The 25438-nt window shown below is 37.7% G+C and overlaps 1 gene segment (V, D, J or C); it reads left to right on the top strand.

Moving 5' to 3' along the window:
* Positions 1–13574: 13574 nt before the first annotated feature.
* On the top strand, positions 13575–14265 carry LOC119799837. The segment is given in 2 exon segments: positions 13575–13659; positions 13823–14265. Coding segments are annotated over 2 exon segments (495 nt in total).
* Positions 14266–25438: the final 11173 nt, after the last annotated feature.

The raw sequence follows: 25438 nt of genomic DNA on the forward strand, positions 1-25438 counted from the left end.
TTTTTATCTCCTGGTCCCAGAAAGCCATGCCTAAACTATGATCCACCTCTTAAAGATTATTGGCTAACAAGGCTTTCCCCATCATCTTCCCCTTTTGTCTAAACAAGAGCAATCCAACTCCAATAGAAAACTATATACAATAAGAACAGATATCAAGTATTAAATTACAAACAACCTAAGCAATATTAAGCAAGGAATACATGACAGATGTTTTAATCAGCATGTTATTTTAAAGAGCCTAAATATTGTATCGGAAATAAGCTGGGCCAAATCATAAGAGAAATATAGCTATAATTATCTAATCTTCAACCACATCGAAGTTCTGAAAGGGAAGGAATATTACCTGAGCAGGCAAGAAGTGTAATCAGGCAGCTTCCAAAGTGAGGAATATATGACAGAGACAATTAGCTACCTGAGCAATCATCCAAAGTCTGTTGATAATTATTTGTACTAGATAGATGGTTGGGGTGAAAACTATGTTTGTTCAATAAATGATAATAATGGTGGGTAATAGAGTGAATACTTGTGGCTATTATTTATCAATAATTTGCATTGTTATAGTTTTTGTATATTGACACAAGTTCAAATTATATTTGTTATTTTGTTTACATTATTTGTACACCTATGTCAAGTTATTCTATTAGGTTGTATATATGCATGCTTCTACCCTGTTTAGGACATTTAGTATATTGACACAACTTTTAGGATATATTTTCATATTGCATTATATATTACTCCTACCTCTTATCAAGATACTTATAGATTGTTTACATTTTGAGGTCATTTCCCTCATTTGTTGCACATTTGTTTACAGATTATTTAATATTCTCACATGAAGTTTTAGTCTTTAAGTTATACACCTATTAAAAATTATATGTCAGTATAATGGTTGTCCATGTTTGTTGTACATATAGTCAGATCAATTAGGTTCTTTACATACATAGAGATTGCATTCTGTCTAGATAGGTAATCTTCAAACACTTCAAGGATCTGTAAAACATGATGTTTAAATAACTTAGGGTTCTGTTGACATGAGACATTATTGATCTTAACAGCACCATGATGGAGGAATGTCTATATGTTACTTTCATTATTAATAAAGAAACTGCCTTGGCCCTTTAAGAGACAGAAAATTAGGTAGGCGGAGTAGACAGAACAGAATTCTGGGAAAGAGAGGGGAGACGCTTCAGGCAGTCGCCATAAGCAGTCGTCATGCTTCTCTTCTCCAAGATGGACGCAGGTTAAGATCTCTCCTGGTAAGCCACACCTCGTGGTACTACACAGATTACTAAATATGGGTTAAAGGAAGATGTGAGAATTAGCCAATAAGAGGCTGAAACTATGGGCCAGGCAGTGTTTAAAAGAATACAGTTTCCGTGTACTTATTTTGGGTAAAGCTAGCCGGGTGGTGGGACACAGCCCCACCGCTCCATTCTACAGATAACTGTATGGGCTGTTCTACAGATTTTCTCCTCAACACCCCTCCCACTTATGGGAGCTTCTCTTACTTTTCCTTAATTTCTCTCTTGTCCTTAAATTTTCTTAATAAAGTCTGCCTTTACTTGTTTCCTCATGTGTCCACATCTTTTATTATCAGCAGCTGAGATAATGAGAAGAGACCTACTGTCTCAGGGCATGTATTATGAAACTTCGTTTCTATGAACTGCTCAGAAATTCTGCAGAGATAAAAAGTAGACGAGGGGTTGCCTAGAGGGCATTGCATGGGCAGAAATCATCTCTGACTGCTCATGAGCAAGGACTCCTTTACAGCAGTGGTTCTCAACCTGTGGGGTGAGATTACTATGTCGGGGGAAGATTGAATGAATTTTTCACAGAGGTCAACTAATATCATCAGAAAATACATATTTTTCAATACAATTTATAACATTAGCAAAATTACAGTTATGAAGTATCAATGGAAATTTTATGCTTGGGGGTCACCATAATATGAGGAACCATATTAAAGGGTCACAGCATTAGAAATGTTGAGAACCACTTCTCTAGAGGGATCGTGAAAATTTTCTATGATTAATTATGAAAATGGTTGCATACTTCTGTAAATATACTAAAGCTCTGGAATTATATCTTATCTGGAAAATTATGTAGGACATGATTCCTATCTCAACAGAACTATCACATAAAACAGACAATAACACATGATACTGTAATATTTATTGTCCTTTTAAATCAGTCTTGATTCTCAACACCAATTGAGCACAACTGCCATGAACACTAGATGAATGGGTCTAATGTTGGTCTGATCTCTGTTCTTAATCACAGCCTTTTCTTTTCATATGGACTGGCACTTAATAACTGTCATCACCTGACTAGCTGGCACACAGTGGGAGCACAGTGAAAATGTATTAAGTATGAATACATAGTTGTCATGTCAAACATTGTTACATTGTCATAAGCAGGCTTTCTCTGTTCTAAATTTGTGATTTTTGATGATGAAGGATGAGAGGCAGTGTGGCCTTTGAATTTTACATATACCTTTAGTGTTGAAGTGATTTATTCAAAATACTCTCTAGGAAAGTAGAAACATTAAATTGGAGTCATTTTGAATCATCACACATAACTTCTCTTGGTCCTGTGAAGAATACGCATTAACTAATGCATCCACCTGTCAGATTATTGCTTAGTGCTTAGACTGTCAAATCCTATGCCTTGTGACAAAGAGCATGGATTTTAAGCTGCCTTCAAACCAAACAAAAAAAAAAGAGAGAAACCAAGGAGGACAAAATTAATTTGGTCCTTGAGAAAATATCAGAGAATCAATTCCAGTTTCCCAATACCTGCAAATAATTCAGTCTTTCTTTGAAGAAAGTGACAGGAAACTCTCCACTGAACCTCTTCAGTAGAAGGAGGGACCATATCAAAAACTCCATCCTGGGTTCTAGTTTTCAAGGAAAGGAGTTCCTGTGAACAGTCACCAGAGGGGGCTACAAACCTAAGCTCCTTCCAGGCTGAGCCAAGGCTGTCATGGTTGTACAAAGGATTTCTTCCCTTCTGTCACCTTATCATTTTATAAGCACTTTGTGAATACATTGATAGATTCAAACACACAAGGAAGCTCATTGTAAATGGCAAAGCAGAGGGGTGAGCCCAGCCCTTACCCAGGGAAAGTGAGGGAGGAGCTAGGCATGGCAGTGCAGCCTCAGCCACTTGGAAACTGAGGTGCTGGTTCCTTGAGATCATGAATTTTTATTCGATCATTTTTCTTTTCTGTTTGATTTTTGGCAGTTTCATACATATGTACACTGTGTTGTGGTTATATTCACCACCTCCTCCATTACTCTCTGTTAGACCCTTTCCTTTCCCTCTGGATTTTTCTTCCCAATTATCCCCCCCCCCAATGGCTGCACTACTGAATAAAATGGCATCCTCAAGCAACCACTGACAGTAATAACTCCTAGAAAACTGGGCATGGGAGTAAGGAGCATGTTTTAAGAAAGCCTGAGCAATAGAATGAGACTTAGTCTCAAAAGAAAGGAAGGAAGGAAGGAAGGAAGGAAGGAAGGAAGGAAGGAAGATAAAATGAGAGAAAGGAAAGAAATCTACATGGATTAGAGATCTAGTGCAGGGTTAGAGCATTTGCTGAACATTTATCAAAGCCAGGGGTTCACTCTCCAGTTTGACAAGTAATCAATAAGACAGGTAATTAATATAAAGGTCAGTTTTAAATAACCAAATATTTATTGTTACAGAATATCGACAAGTTCAGTTTTATAGCAGAGGAAGGAATGATTTAAGTTTTATTCATGCCCATATTTCCAGTAATCACTTTTGATAAATTAAACTTTTGATGAGTGCTACCTCCCTTGTCAAATGGCATCACTTCATTTTCTTCTCCAAATCTTGTTTTCCTGCCCCTTATTTCTTTTCTTTCCTATTTACTATCTTCAAGGCATACCACTGCCAGGGGAGGTTAGAGGTGAGATTTGTGTTAGAGTGGGGTTCACAGAAGATTGTCTTCGACAAGCAAGTCATTGGTGTCTAGACAGTAACCCCAGTCAGAAGAAGTCGGAGGCAGAATCTTTTGCAGGAGTCCACCTAGGAGGCTGGAACACCAGAGAACGTTTCTTTTATCATGTTTTTTTCCTGCCATACTGATCACGCACTCTCGAAAAACCAAAAAAAAAAAAAAAAAAAAAAAAGAGAAACTATTTTCATTAAGTATGTTACAAATAGTTTCTTCTACAGTGTTGCTTAATTTTTAACTTGGTTTATCATATTTTTGATGGGAAAAAGAAGTTGGCATTTCTAAAAGTTAATTTATTTCTGCTCCTAAGACTTTTATATTATCAATATAAATAGGAAGTCTTTTTTATTCTTATAGCACAAAGGTCAATAAGAATTTCTAAAATAAAGAACAATTCCTATCAGTTCAATAGCACACTAAACTATTTTTAGTTTTGCCTGTCCTATAAACAAGGGGAGTAGAGTTTCTTTTTAAAGATTTCATACATTCTGACCAAGCTTTGTTGAGTTAAGCCTTGAAATTATCTCAATGAAAATTCCAATGGGGATTTTGAAAGAAAATTATTTTCATCTTTTAAATGTTATATTTAAACTTTGGAGGTAGAGACAGACCCAACCAAAAGACACATGACCAGAGCCACCTACAAAGAAGGCTTCTTGAGGAGGAGCAATGCTGGAAAGTGCTGGTTTGTGGTTTGAGGCCTCACATCCTCCCATCAGACACAGATTCTGTGCTCAGAACCATAGAACATCTACTTGCTCTTAACTATGAGGTTTGTGAGTGGAATTCCCATTCTCCTAACTTTGGGTAAGTGTTCTGGACCTACAGAAGGATGATTTTTGTGCCTAAAGACAAAGAAATATGTCTGTTGCCTCTTCTCCCTCTCTGATTTTCCAAGATGCTGGAGAAAATTGGTGTCTGTGAGATTCTTTAGTCTGAGCATTGTCAGCATGAGCAGCTGAGTATCCCACTCGCAGACTTATATAAAAGAAGTGCCAGGTTCATTAAGCTTGAGGAAAGTGGGACGTGGGCATCTTTTCTTTGGCTGCGTGATTCTGCACAGCTAAGGAGTAAATTTTTAGCAATTTCCTCTGGTCCTGACCAATATACAGCACTCAGCAGCAGAACTTGGAAGAAGAGTTCTGAGGCATCGGAGAGCCTGACACTTAGACACTTCGGTATTGAATGGCCCAAAGTTGATCTGTTGCTTCTTAACTCCTTAGGTATTGCGGGTGACGCTAAAACTACACAGCCAGATTCAATGGAAAGTACTGAAGAAGAAACTGTACACTTGCCTTGTAGCCACTCCGCCATCAGTGGGAACGAGTACATTTACTGGTACCGACAGGTTCCTCTTCGTGGTCCAGAATATGTGATTCATGGTCTACAACAAAACACAAGCAATAGAATGGCCTTTCTGGCTATTCCCTCTGACAGAAAATCAAGTACCTTGATCCTGCCTCGGGTCAGCCTGAACGATGCTGCTGTGTATCACTGTATCCTGAGAGAAGCACACTGTGACAGACAGGGCTGCACCTGTGCAATATCTGCCTGGTGGGGGAGGGGGAGCAGCGGCATCCTCTAAAGGAATGAGCAGAAGCCCTACAGGGGAAAGAGGAGACTGAGGAACCCAGCAGGGACAGGAAAGGAATGCTGAGCCTGGGCAAGAAGAGCTGACAGCAGATAGACAGACATGCCTGCAGGGCAGCTGACAGCACAACTTCCAGTTCCGCAGAGAGAAGGGAATGAGAACTTCTGACTCCTTTTCATTTAAAAAAAGTTTATTTCTGTGTAAACTGGAGCAAAAAAACTGATGAGAAAATCCTTTTGGGGCCGGGACAGAGTCCAAGCTCTGGGACACACCATAATCACTATGTCCTAACATCCCTAAAATGCAAAGAAGCCTCACCTTTCTTCCATTTTCTCTTAAGAAAAAATAGTTTTTCTTTTCTGTTGCTCATGTGACATAGTCCAAATAATCAGTTTCTGAAGGAACAGATATTTCACTTTTAATCTGTACTGAAATATTTGTATTATTAAATAAAAGAATAAAAATAATTTTCATTAATTCTCAACTTGACATTCCCATCTCCATCCATCTTCCTCTTTAACTCCTGTAATAGCCAGTTGTGTTCATTTGAATTATATTCTAACAATCACATTCCTTTGTTGTTGGAGGCCATTTGTTGGTTCCCAGCTGCTCAGCCCTGAAATAATCACACAGAAACTATATTATTTAAAACACTGCTTGGCCCATTACCTGTAGCGTCTCATTAGCTAGCTATTACATCTTAATTTAACCCATTTCTAGTAATCTGTATTGCCATGTGGCTATGGCTTACCAGTTAAAGATCCCAGCGTATATCTCTGGTGGGGCTACGTGGCTTCTCTCTGACTCTGCCTCCTTTCTCCCATCATTCACTTTAGTTTTCCCTGCATACCTCTATTCCCTGTACCGGCCCAGGACAGTTTCTTTATTAACCAATGGTATTCACAGCATAGAGAGGGGAATCCCACATCATTCCTTTCCATATTTACATGGATACTCACCATTACCCAATTTTATTATTGAAATTAGAGTGTAACATTTTCTGTTGCTTATTTTTATGTTTTAATTTATAATTATTTGAGATGCACTCATGTATATATTTCTTTTCAATACCCCCAAAATGACTTCATGGGGTGAATGAATAATAGTTTTACTTACTTGATTTTATTATTTATATTTTTCTTAGATTCATAAACAGAATTTTAATTTTATATAACATATATGTATATATACACATATATGTATGTACACACACACACAGACACACACACACACACATATATATATATATAGAGAGAGAGAGAGAGAGAACGAGAGAGAGAGAGAGAGAGATGGGTAAGTGAGGGAGACTCTTGATTTGTATCTCAGACTACCCTCAGACTAGCAATGCTGTCTAGCTTCTCACATACAGCAATACAGGACCGCACCACTATACCTGGTTGAAGTATTCTTTGAAGTATTCTTTTATTATATAGAGAAACTGATGAGTTAAGGTAGGTATAGAATTTGAAAAGTAATATATGTATTTTTAACAAGGAAAATGTCAAATAATCTCAATATATACTGAAAATCCTTTGGCAAAATTCATCATTGATTATTTAAATTTTTCATAAATTAGGAATAAAAGTGAACTTTCTTAACTTGTTAAGACTGTCATTAAATTTACAATTCAGTTCCAACTTATTGGGGTGAGTCTAAAGTCATCCCATCCAATATCAGGAAGATGGCGAGAAAGTCCATCCTCATCACTTCTATTCAACAGTGTCCTGGAAGATTGGTTCAGTGTGATGGAACAAAAGGAAAGCTCAACATCCTTAGCCATCAGAGAAATGCAAATCAAAATAATTCTGAGATTCATCTTACACCTGTAAAAATAGTCAAGATAATAACAATGATGACAACTTATGCTAGAGAGATTGTGGAGTAAAGAAAAGACTCCCGCATTGCTGGTGGGAGTACAAACTGGTACAGCCACTTTGGATATCAGCATGACAATTTCTCAGAAAATTAGAAAACAACCTTCCTCAAGACCCAGTGATACCACATTTGTATATACCCAAAGGATTCTTAATCCTACCACAAGTACATGTACTCAACTATGTTCATGGCAGCATTTCTTGTCATAGCCAGAACCTGGAAACAACCTAAATGTCCCTTGACCAAAGAATGGATAAGGAAAATGTGGTACATTTACATAACAGAGTACTATACAGCAGGAGAAAATAATGGCATCTAGAAATTTGAAGGCAAATGGATGGAGCTGGAAAACATCATATTGAGTGAGGTAAACCAGACCCAGAAGGACAAATATCATATGTACTCACTCAAAGTGGCTTTTAGACATAATGCAAAGAAAACCAGCCTACAAATCACAATTCCAGAGAATCTAGACAATAATGAGGACCCTAAGAGAGACATACATGGAAAAGTAGAAAAAGACAAGATCTCTTGAGTAAATTGGGAGCATTGGGACCATGGAAGAGGGTTGAAGGGAAGGGAAGAGGAAGAGAGGGGAGCAGAGGAAAATGTATCAGGGTGACTGTAGCTTCATGAATGGAGTTTGGCAATGACTCTTCTGTTTCTGTTTTGTGAAACACATTAAGGAGTATAGGTATTAGCTCCTCTTGGAAGTTCTGGTAGAATTCTGAATTGAAACCATCTGGTCCAGGGCTTTTTTTTTTGGTAGGGAGGTTTCTGATAACAACTTCTAATTCCTCTCGACTTACAGGTCTATTTAAACTGTTTACCTGGTCTTGATTTAATTTTGGTATATTGTGCTTATCTTAAAAAGTGTCCATTTCTTTCACATTTTCCAATTTTGTGGCATACAGGCTTTTGTAGTAAGATCTAATGATTCTCTGAATTTCCTCTGTGTCTGTGGTTATGTCCCCTTTTCATTTCTGATCTTATTAATTTGCGTGTTCTCTCTCTGCCATTTGATTAGTTTGGATAGGGGTTTGTCAATCTTGTTGATTTTCTACAAGAACCAGCTTTTTGTTTCATTGATTCTTTGGATTGTTTTCTGTTTCTATTTTGTTGATTTCAGCCCTCAGTTTGATTATGTCCAGTCTTCTACTTCTCCTAGGTGAGTCTGCTTCTTTTTTTAGAGCTTTCAGGTGTGCTGTTAAGTCTCCAATGTGTACTTTCTCCATTTTTTTTAATGTGGGCACTTAGTGCTATGAACTTTCCTCTTAGCACTGCTTTCATAGTGTCCCATAGGTTTGGGTATGATGTGTCTTTGTTTTCATTGAATTGAAGGAAAACTTTAATTTCTTTCTTTATTTCTTCCTTGACCCAGGTGTGGTTCAGTAGTTGACTGTTCAGTTTCCATGAGTTTGTAGGCTTTCTGGGGTTAGAAATTCTAGCTTTATTCCATGGTGATCCGATAGTACACAGGTGGTTACTACAATTTCTTTGTATCTATGGATGTTTGCTTTGTTACCAATTATGTGATCAAATTTTGAGAAGGTTCCATGCAATGCTGAGAAGAAGGTATATTTTTTTCTGTTTGGGTAGAATGTTCTATAGACGTCTGTTAGGTCTATTTGGTTCATTACATCTGATAGTTCTCTTATTTCTCTGCTAAGTTTATGTCTAGTTGACGTATCCATTGATGAGAGTAGAGTGTTGAAATCTACTATTAGAGTGTGGGGTTTGATGTATGCTTTGAGTTCTAGTAATGTTTCTTTTACATAAGTGGGCGCTTTTATATTAGGGGCATAGATATTCAGGATAGAGACTTCATTCTGATGAATTGTTCCTGTTATGAGTATAAAGTGTCCATCTCCATCTATTCTGATTGATTTTAGTTTGAAATCAATTTTGTTAGATATTAGTATAGCCACACCCACTTGTTTCTTTGGTCCATTTGATTGGAAAACTTTTTCCAAACCCTTTACTCTGAGGTAGTATCTGTATTTAAGTTTGAGGTGTGTTTCTTGTAAACAGCAGAATGTTGGGTCCTGATTTCATATCCATTCTCTTAACCTGGGCCTTTTTATATGTGAAATGAGTCCATTGATATTAAGTGATATTAAAGACCAGTGGTAGTTAACTCCGGTTATTTTTTCTGGTGGTAGTTTGTGTGTTTCCCTTCTTAGAGTTGTGCTGGTGGAAAGTTGTCAGATGCTTGTGTTATTATGGGTGTTGTTGACTTCCTTGGTTTGTGATTTTCCTTCTAGTATTTTCTGTAAGGCTGGTTTTGTGGCAACGTATTATTTAAATCTGTTTTTGTCCTGGAATATCTTGTTTTCTCCATCAATGGTGAATGCAAGCTTTGCTGGGTATAGTAGTTTGGGCTTGCATCCATGGTCTCTTAGTGTCTGCAGTACATCTATCCAAGGCCTTCTGGCTTTCATGGTTTCCATTAAGAAGTCAGGTGTAATTCTGATAGGTTTCCCTTTATATGTTACTTGACCTTTTTCCCTTGCAGCTCTTAATATTTGTTCTTTATTCTGTATGTTTTGTGTTTTGATCATTATATGGCGAGGGGATGCTTTTTTTTATCCAATCTATTTAGTGTTCTGTATGCTTCTTGTACCTTCATAGGAATATCCTTCTTTAGGTTGGAAAAGTTTTCTTCTATAATTTTGTTGAATATATTTTCTGTGTCTTTGAGTTGTAACTCTTCTTCTTCTACTCCTATTATTCTTAGGTTTGGTCTTTTCACGGTGTCCCAGATTTCCTGGATGTTTTGTGTTAAGAATTTGTTTGATTTGTTTTGTTCTTTAATCAGTGAGTTTATTTCCTCTGAAGTATCTTCAGTGTCTGAGATTCTTTCTTCTATCTCTTGTATGTAGTAGGAGCGGCAGGGCTGCGTCCCGCCAGCCGGCTAGCTTTACACCTGAAATAATTACACTGAAACTGTATTCATTTAAACACTGCCTGGCCCATTAATTTCAGCCTCTTATTGGCTTATTCTCACATCTTGCTTTAAGCCATATTTAGTCATCTGTGTAGCACCACGAGGGGTGGCTTACCAGGAGAGATCTTAACCTGTGTCTGTCTTGGAGAGGAGAGGCATGGCGACTGCTTGAGACATCTGCCTCACTTCCCTTCTTCCCAGCATTCTGTTCTGTCTACTCTACCTATCTAAATCCTGCCCTATCAAAAAGCCAAGGCAGTTTCTTTATTAACCAATGAGAGTCCACCATCACTTGTATTCTGTTGGTAATACTTGTCTCTGCGGTTCCTGTTCATTTACCCAGATTTTCCATATCCAGCCTTCCCTCGGTTTGTAATTTCTTCCTTACCTCCATTTCATTTTTCAAGTCTTGAACTGTTTCCCTTACCTGTTTGATTGCTTTTTCTTGTTTTTCTTGGGTATCTTTGAGAGATTTATCCATTTCCTCAACCTTTTTGTTTGTCATCTCTATTTCGTTATGGCAGTTTTTTTACCTCCCATTTAAGGTCCTCTAATATTTTCATAATGTTCCATTTAAAGTCGATTTCTTCTATTTCTTCTGGAGTAGGGTGTTCAATTCTTCTTGTTTCGTGATCCCTGGTTTCTGGTGATGTCATGTTGCCTTTCAGGATGTTGGAGCATTTCTTGCATTGGCGCCTGTCCATCTCTTCCTTCAAATAGAGCTAGGAGAGTCTTGGTGTCTTGGTCCAGTCTACTATGACTGACTCTCTGGGTGGATCTCCTCAGTGTAGGAGCAGGAACTGTTCCTGTCCATCTGGATGAAACTCCTCAGCACTGAAACAGGGATACCTGGTATTCCAAGGCCACCTCAGACACAAGGGCAGACATGGGGGCAGGGTAGGATCAAGTCATGATTTTATTTTTACTTGCATGTCTTGAACAGTTTTTTGTTTTCATTTTATTTCACTGTTTGTGTGTTTAGAAGATTTTATTAAGAGATTTAGTTAAATCTTTTGTGATATTTGGGTAAATTCAAAATATGTATTTTTGATAACCTTAGCTTGTTGTTCAGTTTTATTGCATTTTCAGAGTCTATTGTACTAAGGTTACTGGGTTCTGGTAAAGATATATTGTCTTGGTTATTAAATGTTTGGAATTTTGTATAGGTGTCTTGGGTTGGGATGATGGTGTTTCTACGTTGTGATATCTTGTATTGCCTTTGTTTAGTAGGTGTTTCCTTCCTTGGATTCTGTTGAACTCCCCAGATCTTAGTGAATTATTGTTGTTATTGATTGCCTGGTAGAGGATGCTTCTATGGGCCAATGTATGACATAAAGAAATAGCTGTTGCCTGAAATAAAAGTTTAATAGAGGTTTAAGTAACAAGCTAAGTTGATCTTCTTAACACCTCGAGGTGGGATCCATAGGGATTTGGGGTGTGGTGGGAAGAGGGCATCGTTAGGTAGGTTGCAGTAAGACAAATAATTATATAATTATGTGGAGAGATGGGATTGGAATGGTTAGGGACCCTGAACTAAACCAAGAGTTGCAGTGTCCAGTGAATGGTGTTGAAGAAGGAAGAGACCTGTAAGCAGGCTGTTACCAGGTTGAGCATGAGAATACAGAGATTGTAGTGAAGGACAGGAAGAATAGTGTGAATAATTTACTTGATTCCTTGCCAATGTGGTCAATGGGATAGAAAGTGCTTTTTATGTATTGGAGGGTAGCAGGAAGGAAAGAGAATGAACTAGAGGGGATGCTGAGAGGATCCACAGGAAGGACAAAAGCTGAGTCTTCTCCAGTATATAGTAGAATCCCTGGGGAATAGAAGCAGAGAGGAAAGACAGGCTCATACAAGTGGTTCACTACATGGTTGGGATGAAACTGGAAAAATTGCAATGAAGGACAGCAAGAAGAGTGAGGGTGGACTACCTGCTTCCAAGACAGGAGCAGCCACCAGGTTTGCAAAAGAAGTGTCTCTACTGGCATTTGACACAAAGGAATGGGTTTGATGGAGGAAAGAAAATTCAGCAAGATTCTCTGTGAATGGAGGAAGAGTGATAGGACAGGCAACTGGCCTGTGCAGGGCTAGGGATGATACCAGGTGAAATGAAATGGAGGACAGGAAGGTCAGTGAATCTGGACTACCTGCTTCCCAAGCCTGTGTGTATACTGAGTTGCCAGATAGACAGTGTTAGTAGGTATTTTCAGATGACACTAAGCAAAGGAAATGGGCCAGAAGCACGGTGTCTCGGAGGATCCATGGGAAGGAGGAATGCTGGTTTTATTGCAAGACTTCACAAGTTCTTCATGGAATTCACCACTGCTATTCTATCAGTAAATCACTGGATGCTATGAGAGTAAGCCAAATGGATGTTGCCATGCTTAATACCAAATTATGCCCGAGAACTTTCCTAAAAGTAGTTATGCGTATTTGTGATTCCAGGCAGACTTCTCTGGAAGGTAAGATGCAAGTACAAAAACATCACATCTGTATTGTCAGCAAGAACTCACTGAAATAGAATAAAGATTGCCTGTATGCAACTAAAAATCTATGAGAGAGCTGGAAAAGCCTTTTCCTGGATTCCATAACTATTAAAGACAAATATTGACTTAAGCATCTGTCTCCAAGAAAAAGAAGAGTTGCTTGGTGAATGATCTAATCATTCTGTGATACAGAGGTGGGTTAATAACTACAGTTCTAAACAGAAAAAAAACATTACAGACACAAACACACACACAAATAGAACACATCTCACAAATATTTATATATAAAATATCACATATATAAATGTATATATGAAGAACCACACATATGTTATGTTAAATTTAAAGATAAGAAACAGCTTCACTAGTGTGTACAATTACCATTCCTGATGTCTTAGTACTAGAAACTATTTTATTGAATACATTGATGTTTCATGTGTCTGAGTACCTCATAGGTCAGAGAACATGTAAGCAAAGGCCTCACTGATTAAGAATGCAACCACAAGGTGGTAGTAGACCTCAATTGCTAGGGAGTATACAGAGGACTCTCTTTCTTGTATGCTAGTTGTACAAACTTAGGGCGGAAGCACAGCATTTTTTTCTCAGTGACTGAGTGGCTGAATCAAGTGGTAGAATTGTTACTTGGAAAGAACAACACGCTAATAGCTGTAACTGACCTGCTCGGCCTCAGAATCTATACTGGATCTTAATTTCATTGAGAGAACAATGAAGGCATATGTTCCTACTTTATTCCTGTTTCTCTGGCTGCAGTGGAATGGTGAGTTAAGATTTTAAAGTCACAGAACATTCTGTAGGCATTTCTGAGACATCTAGAAGGAATTCTATTTTATTCAGCTCTTCTCTAGTTACTATAGAAAAAGAGAATTCTGGAAAATTATGACCTGACAACCATTCTCTTTTCTCTTCATTTTTATGCATAGAGGCAAGCTACGGTGAGCAGGTGGAACAGCGTCCTTCAATCCTGACCATCCAAGAGGGAGCCAGCACTGTCATCAACTGCACATATGTAGACAGTGCCTCAACCTACTTCCTTTGGTATAAACAAGGACATGGAAAACATCCTGAGCTCATTATTGACATTCGGTCAAACATGGAAAAAAAGCAGGACCAAAGACTACTAGTTTTACTGGATAAAAAAGGCAAACAGTTCTCCCTGCACATGATAGATGCCCAGCCTGAAGACTCTGCCGTGTACTTCTGTGCCACAGATACACACTGCTCACCAGGCACCTACAGCCTGTCCTCAAACCTGCCACGGGGCCTGGAGCCCCATCCACATCCTGTGTCACAAGCTTTCCAGTGTAGCATTTGTCAGTTGTTAGTTGCAAGTGCCAACTATATTGTAGACATAAAGAAAATCTAGCTAAAAGCTACATTCAAGTCATTCAAAACAGTTTATGACATTTTCTCCTTTCTCTTAAAAAATATTTAAAAATTAAAATACTATTTCATCATTTCCCTTTTGCTTTCCTCCCTCCAACCCCCTCTATATCCCTTTCCTAGTTCACTCTCAAATTCATGATTTTTTCTTTAACTATTATTATTATTAAATGTGTATATAAATATAATTGGTTGTGTTTGATTAGTATTGCTCATATGTATATAATGTTAGGGCTGACCACTTGGTATTGGATAGCCAAATGGGGGGGTTATCTCAGGGCCTCAGGGATGAAAAGTATCCCTCACTTCCTTAATTATCTGTAGTTAAAACATTAAGTATGCCCAGAAAAGAAAACATAATTAAAAACTGACCAAGAAAAAACATAAGTCACATTTAAAAACAGAAATTAATATTAATCTAGTAATAGTTGGCAATTTTAATACCCCACTTTCTCAGGTAAACAGTTTACCTGGACAAAATATCAAAAGAGAATCATCAGAATTAATTGAAATCCTACAGCAAGTGAACTTAAGAGATACTAACAAATGCTCTATATAAATGGCAAAGAATGCACATTCCCCTTAGTATCACATGAAGATTTTCTTAAATGTACTACATTCTAAGACATAAAAAATATTTGCAAATTCAAAAGTATTGAAATCACCGCTTATTGTCTATCTAACCACAAAGCAATAGCATACACACAAAATGCACATAAATACACACACATACACACACAAATAAATAAATAACGGAATTTTCTTCTTTTCTAAATCTGAATAGGGTTCTATTGTGCATACTCTTTTTACATTTTTGCCTCATATAATGCACCACAATCATACTTGATTCCCATCTCTCTGAGGTTCACACTTCCACCCTGTGCCTTCCCCCCAAAAAAGAAAAAAAAATGAAGTTTAATTTGTGTTGCCTATATACTCATGGGAACATAGTGAATATCCCATTGACCAGCCTTTTAAAGATAACTGAGTTCTGTCTGAGCTCCCCCACCCACAGTGTCCAGAAGCCCTCAACTGCAAAGAGCTACACTTCAGCATCTTAATTACAATGTTTTAGGACTCTCTTCAATAGCTTCCTGTCTAGTCTGCTTCTTTCTTTTTGGGGGTGGGGAATAGGGACAGGTTGTCACAGAAGCCTTTAATGTCTCTCCTTCTTAATTATGGTCTAAAGTCTTAGATATCACTGCAAAAGAAGATTCCTTGCCCATAACTGCTGGCATTAGCATAGATCGTAGACTTGAAAATGGTTTCCAGCAATAACACAGACCACAGACATTATGTTAAATAAAATAAGCCACACCAGAAAGACAATACTGCATAATCTTTTTCATATGTAGAGTAGAAAGGTGATCTCACTGCAGTTGAAAATAGAATGATAGTAACCAGAGTCCTGGGAGAGCAGAAGGATGAGTAGATGAGGACAACAGATATATGGGTATAGGGACTAAGACAAAGGGGTTCTGGTGTGCTGTGCACTGTAAGGTAACTAAAGATGCAAAGCATATGCTAAATATTTCAAAAGTACAAAAGAAAGAATTTTAATCATTTACCATAAAAGATCATGAATATTAAAATATATGCATGTATTATATAACCTTTTTTATAAATGAGAAAAAAAGAATTCAGTGAAAAAATAAAATAAATAACTAAATAAACTGTTCAGTTTCAATCCAGTCTACCACCCCAAAATAAAAACCTCTAGTAAATACACAAACTCATGGATATTAAACAATACATTATTAAATGATGAAGACAATTAAGAAACAAATAAAAAATCCTGAACTAAACGAAAATAAAAACACAATACAACAAACCTTATAAGACACATTGAAAACAGTCCTAGAGGAGAAATTTGCAGTTCTAAGTACCTACATTAAAAATTAAGTAAAGGCACAAGTAAATGGCTTAATGATGCAGCTCAAAAAGTTGGCAAGAATAAGCAAAATCTGAACCAGTTCACAGCAAGAAATAATAAAAACCCCAGCAGAAATCAAGGAAATAGAAAAAAAACAAATAACACAAAGAATCTAAAAGCTGGTTCTTTGAGAAGATTAACAGATTGTCAGATATTTTGCCAAACTAAACAAAAGAAAGAAAGAGATAGCACAATTGATCAGCACCAAAACTGAACACGAAAACATTACAACACATACCAAAGAAATTTAGAATATTACAAGGGAATATTTTAAAAACTTGTACTCCATTAAGTTAAAAAACACAGAAGAATCCCATGAAGTTTTAGATTCAGCCAATCCATCAAAACTAACCCAGAGAATTCAGCAATCTAAACAAACCCAAACAAACTAGGAATTTGAAATATTAATGAAATACCTCCAAGCTTAAAAAAAAGTTCAAGGGCCAGGCGGTGGTGGCGCATGCCTTTAATCCCAGCACTCGGAAGGCAGAGGCAGGCAGATCTCTGTGAGTTCGAGACCAGCCTGGTCTACAAGAGCTAGTTCCAGGACAGGCTCCAAAGCTACAGACAAACCCTGTCTCGAAAAACCAAAAAAAAAAAAAAAAAAAAAAGTTCAGGACCAGATGTATTGATAGAAGAATTCCACCAGTATTGTAGGGGCCACTAGTTTGTTCCTGGCTGCTCACTCCTGACATAACAACACAAAAACTGTATATAGTGACCTCTCATTACTACAAATTGGCATGCCAACGTGTGCTTGCTAAATCCACATAAAACCTAAGAGGGCTTGGAAAGGATTTCTAGACACTAATAAATTTTGGCTGCATTTTTTTCCAGTGGGTTCTTCTTGCTGGTGGCATGTTGCAGCTCCTTTAAGAGAAGTCTTCTTGATTCAGCAGTAGCAAAAAAGGGGTGGTTTTAAAACAGAGACCACATCAGAACACTGCACTCAGCTCCCAAAGTCCAGCTGAAGAGTGGGAGGAATGACAATATGAGCAAAGCTTTCAAGATCATGTTGGGTACACCCACTTAAACAGTCTACCTGAGCTAATGGGAGTTCACAAAGTCCAGCAGAACAGCGAGGAACAAGAATAGGACTAAACTACTCCCTCTGATTGTGGTTGACAGTTGTATGACTGGGGCAGACTGAGGGGACACTGGCAGTGGCACCAGGACTTATCCCTACTGCTTGTACTGGCTTTTTGGGAACCTGTTCTCTTTGGATGGATACCTTGCTCATTCTAGATATAGTATGGAGGGCCTTGGACCTTCCCTAAAGCAATGTGCCTTACCCTCTCTGAGGATTGGATAGGTGTGGGGTGTGAGGGTATGTGGAGGGAATGGGAGGAGGGGAGGAAGTGGAAACTTGGATTAGTATGTATAATGAAAAAAGATAGCTTGTTTTCTTTTTTAAATAAGTAAATAAAAATAAATAAAATAAAACAGCTACTACTTGGGCCATGCTGCTAAACATGAACTCTGACTCCTTCGGGAGGTCTGGCTATGGAGAATTTAAATGGTGTCTGTGAGCAGCATGTTACAAACTGTTTAATGGTGACACACCCAGCTGCAAGCCTGGATCTGTGTCAAAGAGAATGGCTCTCAGAAGCAGCAAACATGCTTCCACCATGTTGGACTGGGCAGAGTAGACCCTAGCAATGTCTGCCTGCTTAGCATAAAAAAGAGGTGGTTCTTGCCAGAAAATGATTACAGATACACAATAAAGACAGCCACATTCAGATAAACAGGTCACAGTGTGGGATAAATGTGCATAGGCTCCCGAGAGAGAGGAAAAATTATATAGACAGTTATAAAAGAAAGTAAATGGTTTAAAGAATAAAGCAAAGTCTTTAAAGAGACAAAGTAAACTTGTAGAAAAAGTAATAGAATAAGAAAGTTAAGCCACATAAAGATGGAAAATAAACAGAGTCTGGATTCTGTATATTATTATGTTTTCTTTATATTATTTGACTATGAAGGGGCTAAGTACAGAGAGACAGTTCCTTGTATGGGTTGCTAAGCTAAACCAACATATATGTTCTAAAGTTATCTTGACTTCAAAATTTAGGTCTAAGGATATGTTGCTCTGGAAAAGAAGTTCAGCTTTTGTTTCCATAGAAGATGAGAACCTGTGAATTTCTTCCAGACCAATGTGGTTTGATGAACCAAGGCCCCCTGAAAGGTCACCCACAAAATACTTCTCCCAACAAAAAGCAGGAATAAGTTTGGAGAGAACTATACCCAAATTTCCAAATATTGTTTATAAATGTTTCTTTATATTTAAAGGGGAATATGCCATAGAGATGGATTTTGCATTGGATCTTGGTTTATTGATTCAAATTTAAGATCAATTTTGATATCTATATCTATATCTATATATCTATATATATACATATATATACTTGATTAAGGTATTGTTTGTGCAGCTAATTTGAAAATGCAATGCATAATTTAGAAATATAGGTTAGAAAATCTATCAATGTAATCCATCATATAAATAAACTGAAGGAAAAAAACCATATAGTCATCTCATTAGATGCTAAAAAAGCATTTGACAAAATTCAGCACCCTTTTATGATAAAGGTCTTGGAGAGATTAGGGATACAAGGGTCATTCCTAAATATAATAAAAGCTATTTACAGCAAGCCGACAGCTAACATCAAATTAAACGGAGAGAAACTCAAGACTATCCCACTAAATTCAGGAACACGACAAGGCTGTCCACTCTCTCCTTATCTCTTCAATATAGTGCTTGAAGTTCTAGCAATAGCAATAAGACTACATAAGGGAATCAAGGGGATTCGATTTGGAAAGGAAGAAGTTAAACTTTCATTATTTGCAGATGATATGATAGTATACATAAGCGACCCCAAAAACTCCACCAAAGAACTCCTACAGCTGATAAACTCCTTCAGTAACGTGGCAGGTTACAAGATCAACTCCAAAAAATCAGTCGCCCTCCTATACACAAAGGATAAGGAAGCAGAGAGGGAAATCAGAGAAGTATCACCTTTCACAATAGCCACAAATAGCATAAGATATCTGGGAGTATCTCTAACCAAGGAAGTGAAGGATTTATTTGACAAGAACTTTAAGTCTTTGAAGAAAGAAATTGAAGAGGATACCAGAAAATGGAAGGATCTCCCCTGCTCGTGGATTGGGAGGATCAACATAGTAAAAATGGCAATTCTACCAAAAGCAATCTATAGATTCAATGCAATCCCAATCAAGGTCCCATTAAAATTCTTCACAGAGATTGAGAGGACAATAATCAACTTTATATGGAAAAACAAGAAACCCAGGATAGCCAAAAAAATCTTATACAATAAAGGTTCTTCTGGAGGCATTACCATCCCTGACTTCAAACTCTATTACAAAGCTACAGTATTGAAAACAGCTTGGTTTTGGCATAAAAACAGAGAAGTTGACCAATGGAATCGTATAGAAGACCCGGATCTTAAACCACAAACCTATGAACACCTGATTTTTGATAAAGGAGCCAAAAGTACACAATGGAAGAAAGAGGGCATCTTCAACAAATGGTGCTGGCATAACTGGATGTCAACCTGTAGAAGAATGAAAGTAGATCCATATCTATCACCATGCACAAAACTCAAGTCCAAATGGATTAAAGACCTCAATATTAATTTGAACACATTGAGCTTGATAGAGGAGAAAGTGGGAAGTACTCTACAACAAATGGGCACAGGGAACCATTTCCTAAGCATAACCCCAGCTGCACAGACCTTAAGGGCAACATTGAATAAATGGGACCTCCTGAAGTTGAGCAGCTTCTGTAAAGCAAAGGACATTGTCACTAAGACACAAAGACAGCCTACTGACTGGGAAAAGATCTTCACCAACCCTGCAACTGACAAAGGTCTGATCTCTATAATATATAAGGAACTCAAGAGACTAGATGGTAAAATGCCAATTAGCCCAATTAAAAAATGGGGCGCTGAACTGAACAGAGAATTCTCAACAGAAGAATTTCGAATGGCCAAAAGACACTTAAGGTCATGCTCAACCTCCCTAGCTATCAGGGAAATGCAAATCAAAACAACTTTGAGATATCATCTTACACCTGTCAGATTGGCTAAAATCCAAAACACCAATAATAGCCTTTGCTGGAGAGGTTGTGGGGTAAGGGGTACACTCATCCATTGCTGGTGGGAATGCAAACTTGTGCAACCACTTTGGAAAGCAGTGTGGCGGTTTCTCAGGAAATTCGGGATCAACCTACCCCAGGACCCAGCAATTCCACTATTGGGAATCTACCCAAGAGATGCCCGATCATACAACAAAAGCATATGCTCATCTATGTTCATAGCAGCATTATTTGTAATAGCCAGATCCTGGAAACAACCTAGATGCCCTTCAGTGGAAGAATGGATGAAGAAACTGTGGAATATATACATGCTAGAATACTACTCAGCGGTAAAAAACAATGACATCTTGAATTTTGCAGGCAAATGGATGGAAATAGAAAACACTATTCTGAGTGAGGTAACCCAGACCCAAAAAGAGGAATATGGGATGTACTCACTCATAATCGGTTTCTAGGCATAATTAAAGGACATCGAGCCTATAAATTTGGGATCCTTGAGAAGATAATAAGAAGGTGATCTCCCAAAAAAAGATATAGTAATCCTCCTGGATATTGGAAGTAGACACGATTGCCAGGCAAAATTGGGAACTTGAGGGTTGGGCAAGACTGGGCCAAGGGAAGATGGGGAGAGAAAAGTGTGAAGGGGAGAACGGGGGGAGCTCGGAGGAATGGGGTGCTTGGGATATAGGAAGGGTGGATATGGGAGCAGGGAAGCATATATCTTAATTTAAGGAGCTACCTGAGGGTTGTCAAGAGACTTGACCCTAGAGGGGTTCCCAGGTTTCCAGGGAGACGCCCCCAGTTAGTTCCTTGGGCAGCTGAGGAGAGGGAGCCTGAAAAGGCCAGTTCCTATAGCCATACTGATGAATTTCTTGCATATCACCATAGAACCTCCACCTGACTATAGATGAAGAAAATGACAGAGCCCCACATTGGAGCACCGGACTGAGCTCCCAAGGTCCTGATGAGGAGCAGAAGGAGAGAGAACATGAGAAAGAAAGTCAGGACCGGGAGGGAACCTCCAGCTGGCGACAGATGGGGAAGGTGACTGAGCCCCACATTGGAGCACTGGACTGAGCTCCCAAGGTCCTGATGAGGAGCAGAAGCAGCGAGAACATGAGCGAGAAAGTCAGGAACGAGAGGGGTGCGTTCACTCATGGAGACGGTGGGACAGAACTAATGGGAGATCACCAACTCCAGTTGGAATGGGACTGATGGATCATGCGACCAAACCCGTCTCTCTGAATGTGGCCAACAGCGGGGGCTGACTGAGAAGCAAAGGACAATGGCTCTGGGCTCTGAGTCTTCTGCATGGACGGGCTCTGTGGGAGCCTTCTCAGCTTGGTCGATCACATTCCTGGACCGGGGGGGGGGTGGGAGTTGGGAGGACCTTGGTCTTAGCATAGAGTGGGGAACCCTGATGGCTCCTTGGCCTTGAGAGGGAGGGAGGGGCGGTATGGGTGGAGGGGAGGGGAGGGAAGGGGGAGAAGGAGGGGAGGGAAGGGGGAGGAGGAGGGGAGGGAAGGGGGAGGAGGAGGGAAGGAGATGGAAATTTTTAAATATAAAAAAAAAACCATGAGAAAAAAAAACTAGAAATATAGGTTAACAAATAATTAATTATAATAGTCAAGCTTGTAGTCATGGTAGTTAGGTTTTCTAGATATATAGAGATATATTTCTGTTTGATGTATATTCTTCAAACCTTTCAAAAACTAACAGAATATGGCATTTAAATGTTTTAAAAACTTAGGAGTTTTCATGACAATGAGACAATCTGCTCCTGGCAACACCGATATCTTCAAGAGGAAGTTTATCACCAAAGAGGTTTCTTATGAAATTTGCTGGACATTTGAGCAAGAAACTGCTCTTGCCTAAACTGCTTAATGTTATGCTGTATGAATTGGACATGTAGAACTCATAGTAAAATAACTACTGAACTTGCCTAAAGGTGAGTTGGTCCTTCAGGGTTCCTGTTTCATGAAAGAGTCTGCCAGACATTCTGCAGGACACAGAAGAAAGTGTCTGACAACCTGCCAATATAGGTGGAACTGTCATTTCTAGAGTTTTGGATGTTGCTTTCAATGTACTTCCTGTTTACTTAAGTAATATTATATCCTTCTGGAGACTTCGATGGAGCAATAGAATAACAGTTATAATTATAGTTTTTCTTAGTTATGATAAAAGATAAACTATAAATAAATATTGTAACTGTAATTCTTGCTTGATACCTGTTTTGTTATATGTATTTTTTTCTGTGTTAAATTCAAAACCTTCCTTTTTATTTTTATAGATTAGGGGAGATGATGTAGGAAGTCCTTCTGTATATGTGTTACTTTTATTGGTTAATGAATAAAGAAATGGTGTTGTGCCTATAAGAGACAGAATAGAACTAGGCAGGGAAAACTAAACTGAATCCTAGGAGAAGCCATGTATATCTTCCAGAGACAGAAGCTGGATAGTACCTTGGCAGTAAGCTACAGAAATGTGGCAATACACAGATTAATAAAAAATGGGTTAAATTAAGATGTTAGAGATAGCCAATAAGAAGCTAGAGCTAATAGGACAAACAGTGATTTAATTAATATAGTTTCTGTGTGGTTATTTCAGGGCTGAGCAGCCAGGAACAAACAAGCAGCCTCCTACAACACACAGGCATTCAAAGAAAATCTACAGCTAGTATTTCTTAAGCAATAAAAGAAAAATACAATGAGAAGGAGGATTACTGAATGTTTTTGAAGCTGATATTGTTCTAATGCACAAACAAGGCACAGATGCAACAGCAAAAATTAAGCTGTAGGCTAATATCCCTGAAAAACACAGATTCAAAATTACTCAATAAAATACTTTGCAAAAGAATAAAGATATACACTTAAAAATATTGTATGCCATAACCACATTTGTTTTATCTCTGAAATGCAAGGATGATTCAAAATACAAAAGTTATTCAAGACAATAAAATGCACAAATGAACACAAAGACAAAAATCATATGATTATCTCAAAGACACCAGAAAGTCCTTTGACAAAATGCAACATGTTCTCATGATAAAAGTCCTAGAGAACTAGAAGGAACATTCCTCAACAATAAAAACTATATATGAGAAACCCATAGACAACACAAGAGTAAATGAAGAAAAGCTTGAATCATTTTCTTTGATGTCAGGAATGAGAGAGAGATATCCACTAGCCCTATTCCTTTCAATTATTTTGCTTTAAGTACTAGTTAAAGTGAAAAGTCAAGAGAAGGAAACTAAATGGACAAAAATACAGAAAGAAGTCAAACTATCCATAATTTTGACAATGATAGGATACTATATATTATAGATCCCCAAATTCTACCAGAAAACTCCTAGATTTAATCAAAAAACCAACAATATAGCACTATCCAATATCAACTTGTAAAAATTAGTGATTTGTATATCTCATCAAGAAACAAAGAAGAAGATCCTGGGCACATGGCCATTCACAGTAACATCAAAAATAATATATCTGTGAATAAATCTAACCAAGGAAGTGAAGGAACTCTACAGAGGAGACTAAACCTCTGAAAAGGAAATAGAGAAAATCACTAGAAAGTGGAATGACATCCCATGCTCATGGATTGGTAGAATTAATATTACGATAGTGACTAGTATATAAATGATGTTTAGAGATTCAGTGAAATCCTAATCAATATCCCCAAGTCATTCTACAGAGAAAGGGAAAACCACTATTCTCAAATTTACATCTAATCACCAAAGAACTGGATAGTCATAGCATCCCTGAGTTAAAAAAAAATGATAGTGGGTATTACAATTTCTGATCTTAAGATATATTACAAAGCTATAATATTATAAGTGATATGGTAATGTCATAAAAACATGTATTCAGGCTCATGAAACAAAATTGAAGGCCTACATAAGCACATGTAACTTCAACCACTTAATACTAAACAAATATGACAAAGCCATTTGATGGAAAGAGAAAGAAGACATCTTCAATGATTGGTTCTGGTAAAACAGATACAAAAGTATGAAAATAGAGCTGTATCTATTACCTATACAAAAACTTTTCCAAATAGATCAAAGGCCTAAATGTAAAAACCAAGACATTAAAACTACTAGAAGGAAATATAGTCAATATCTTACAAGATGTAGGGGAAAGCACTTCCTGATAGGATTCCATTTGTCCAAGAATTAAGGCCAAAAATTGAAAAGTGGTAGTTTATGAAACTAAATATCTGCCAGTTAAGAAATAACCAACAGTGTGAAAAGACAACCCACATAACAGGAAAGAATCTGTGCTAGATATACATCTCATAGTATTAATATTCAGAATATATTAATGTCTAAACAAATAAAAAGTAAAAAAAAATGTATATTCCAAAAATATATATTTTCCAAATTATATTCCAAAAATATATAAAAACATATCCAGGGACCTGAATATAGAGTTCTAAAAGAAACAAGAACAAACAAAAAATATTTTAAAAATTAATAAAAAATGGTGGAGGTGATTGCACCCATGCATTATACCCACAAAAAAATGGGTAATATAGCAGACATTTCTAGAAATGCAGGTGGCAAATGAGTATGAATAGGAGATAGTAAGATTAACCAAAATGGCAAAGATGTCTAATTAAATCTGAGCATTAGCAAGGAATGGGAATGATTTATGATTTCACCTGGAACTACCTTGGAAATTGTAACTTTATAGCAACCCACTGTCTCCTTTCTCCTGATTTTTATGTTGTATCTACAAATGTTTTCTGTGACTGTATTCCCTGTAAGCATAATGCCATTGATAATTAGTAACAAATAAACAGGGATTTCTGAACCAAAAATATCTTCAAAAAATGTTAATCGTTCCTACATATTAGAGAAATACAAATGAAAACAACTTGGGATTTCATCTTACCCCATCAGAAAGGCAAATATCCAAGGAAGAACTGACGGCAAATGCTAGAGGGGATGCAGGGAAAAGGCAAGACCCTTCACTGTGAATGAGCATGCAAACTGGTGCAGCCACATTAGATCAGTTTGGATAGTTATCAAAAAGCTAAAAATTAATATCCCATGTACCCAGCCTCAGCATATGCCCAGAGGACTGAGCATCCTGCTCCACAGATACTTGTTTA

This window comes from Arvicola amphibius, chromosome 13, assembly GCF_903992535.2.
Source record: "Arvicola amphibius chromosome 13, mArvAmp1.2, whole genome shotgun sequence".
Classification (NCBI taxonomy): Eukaryota; Metazoa; Chordata; class Mammalia; order Rodentia; family Cricetidae; genus Arvicola; species Arvicola amphibius.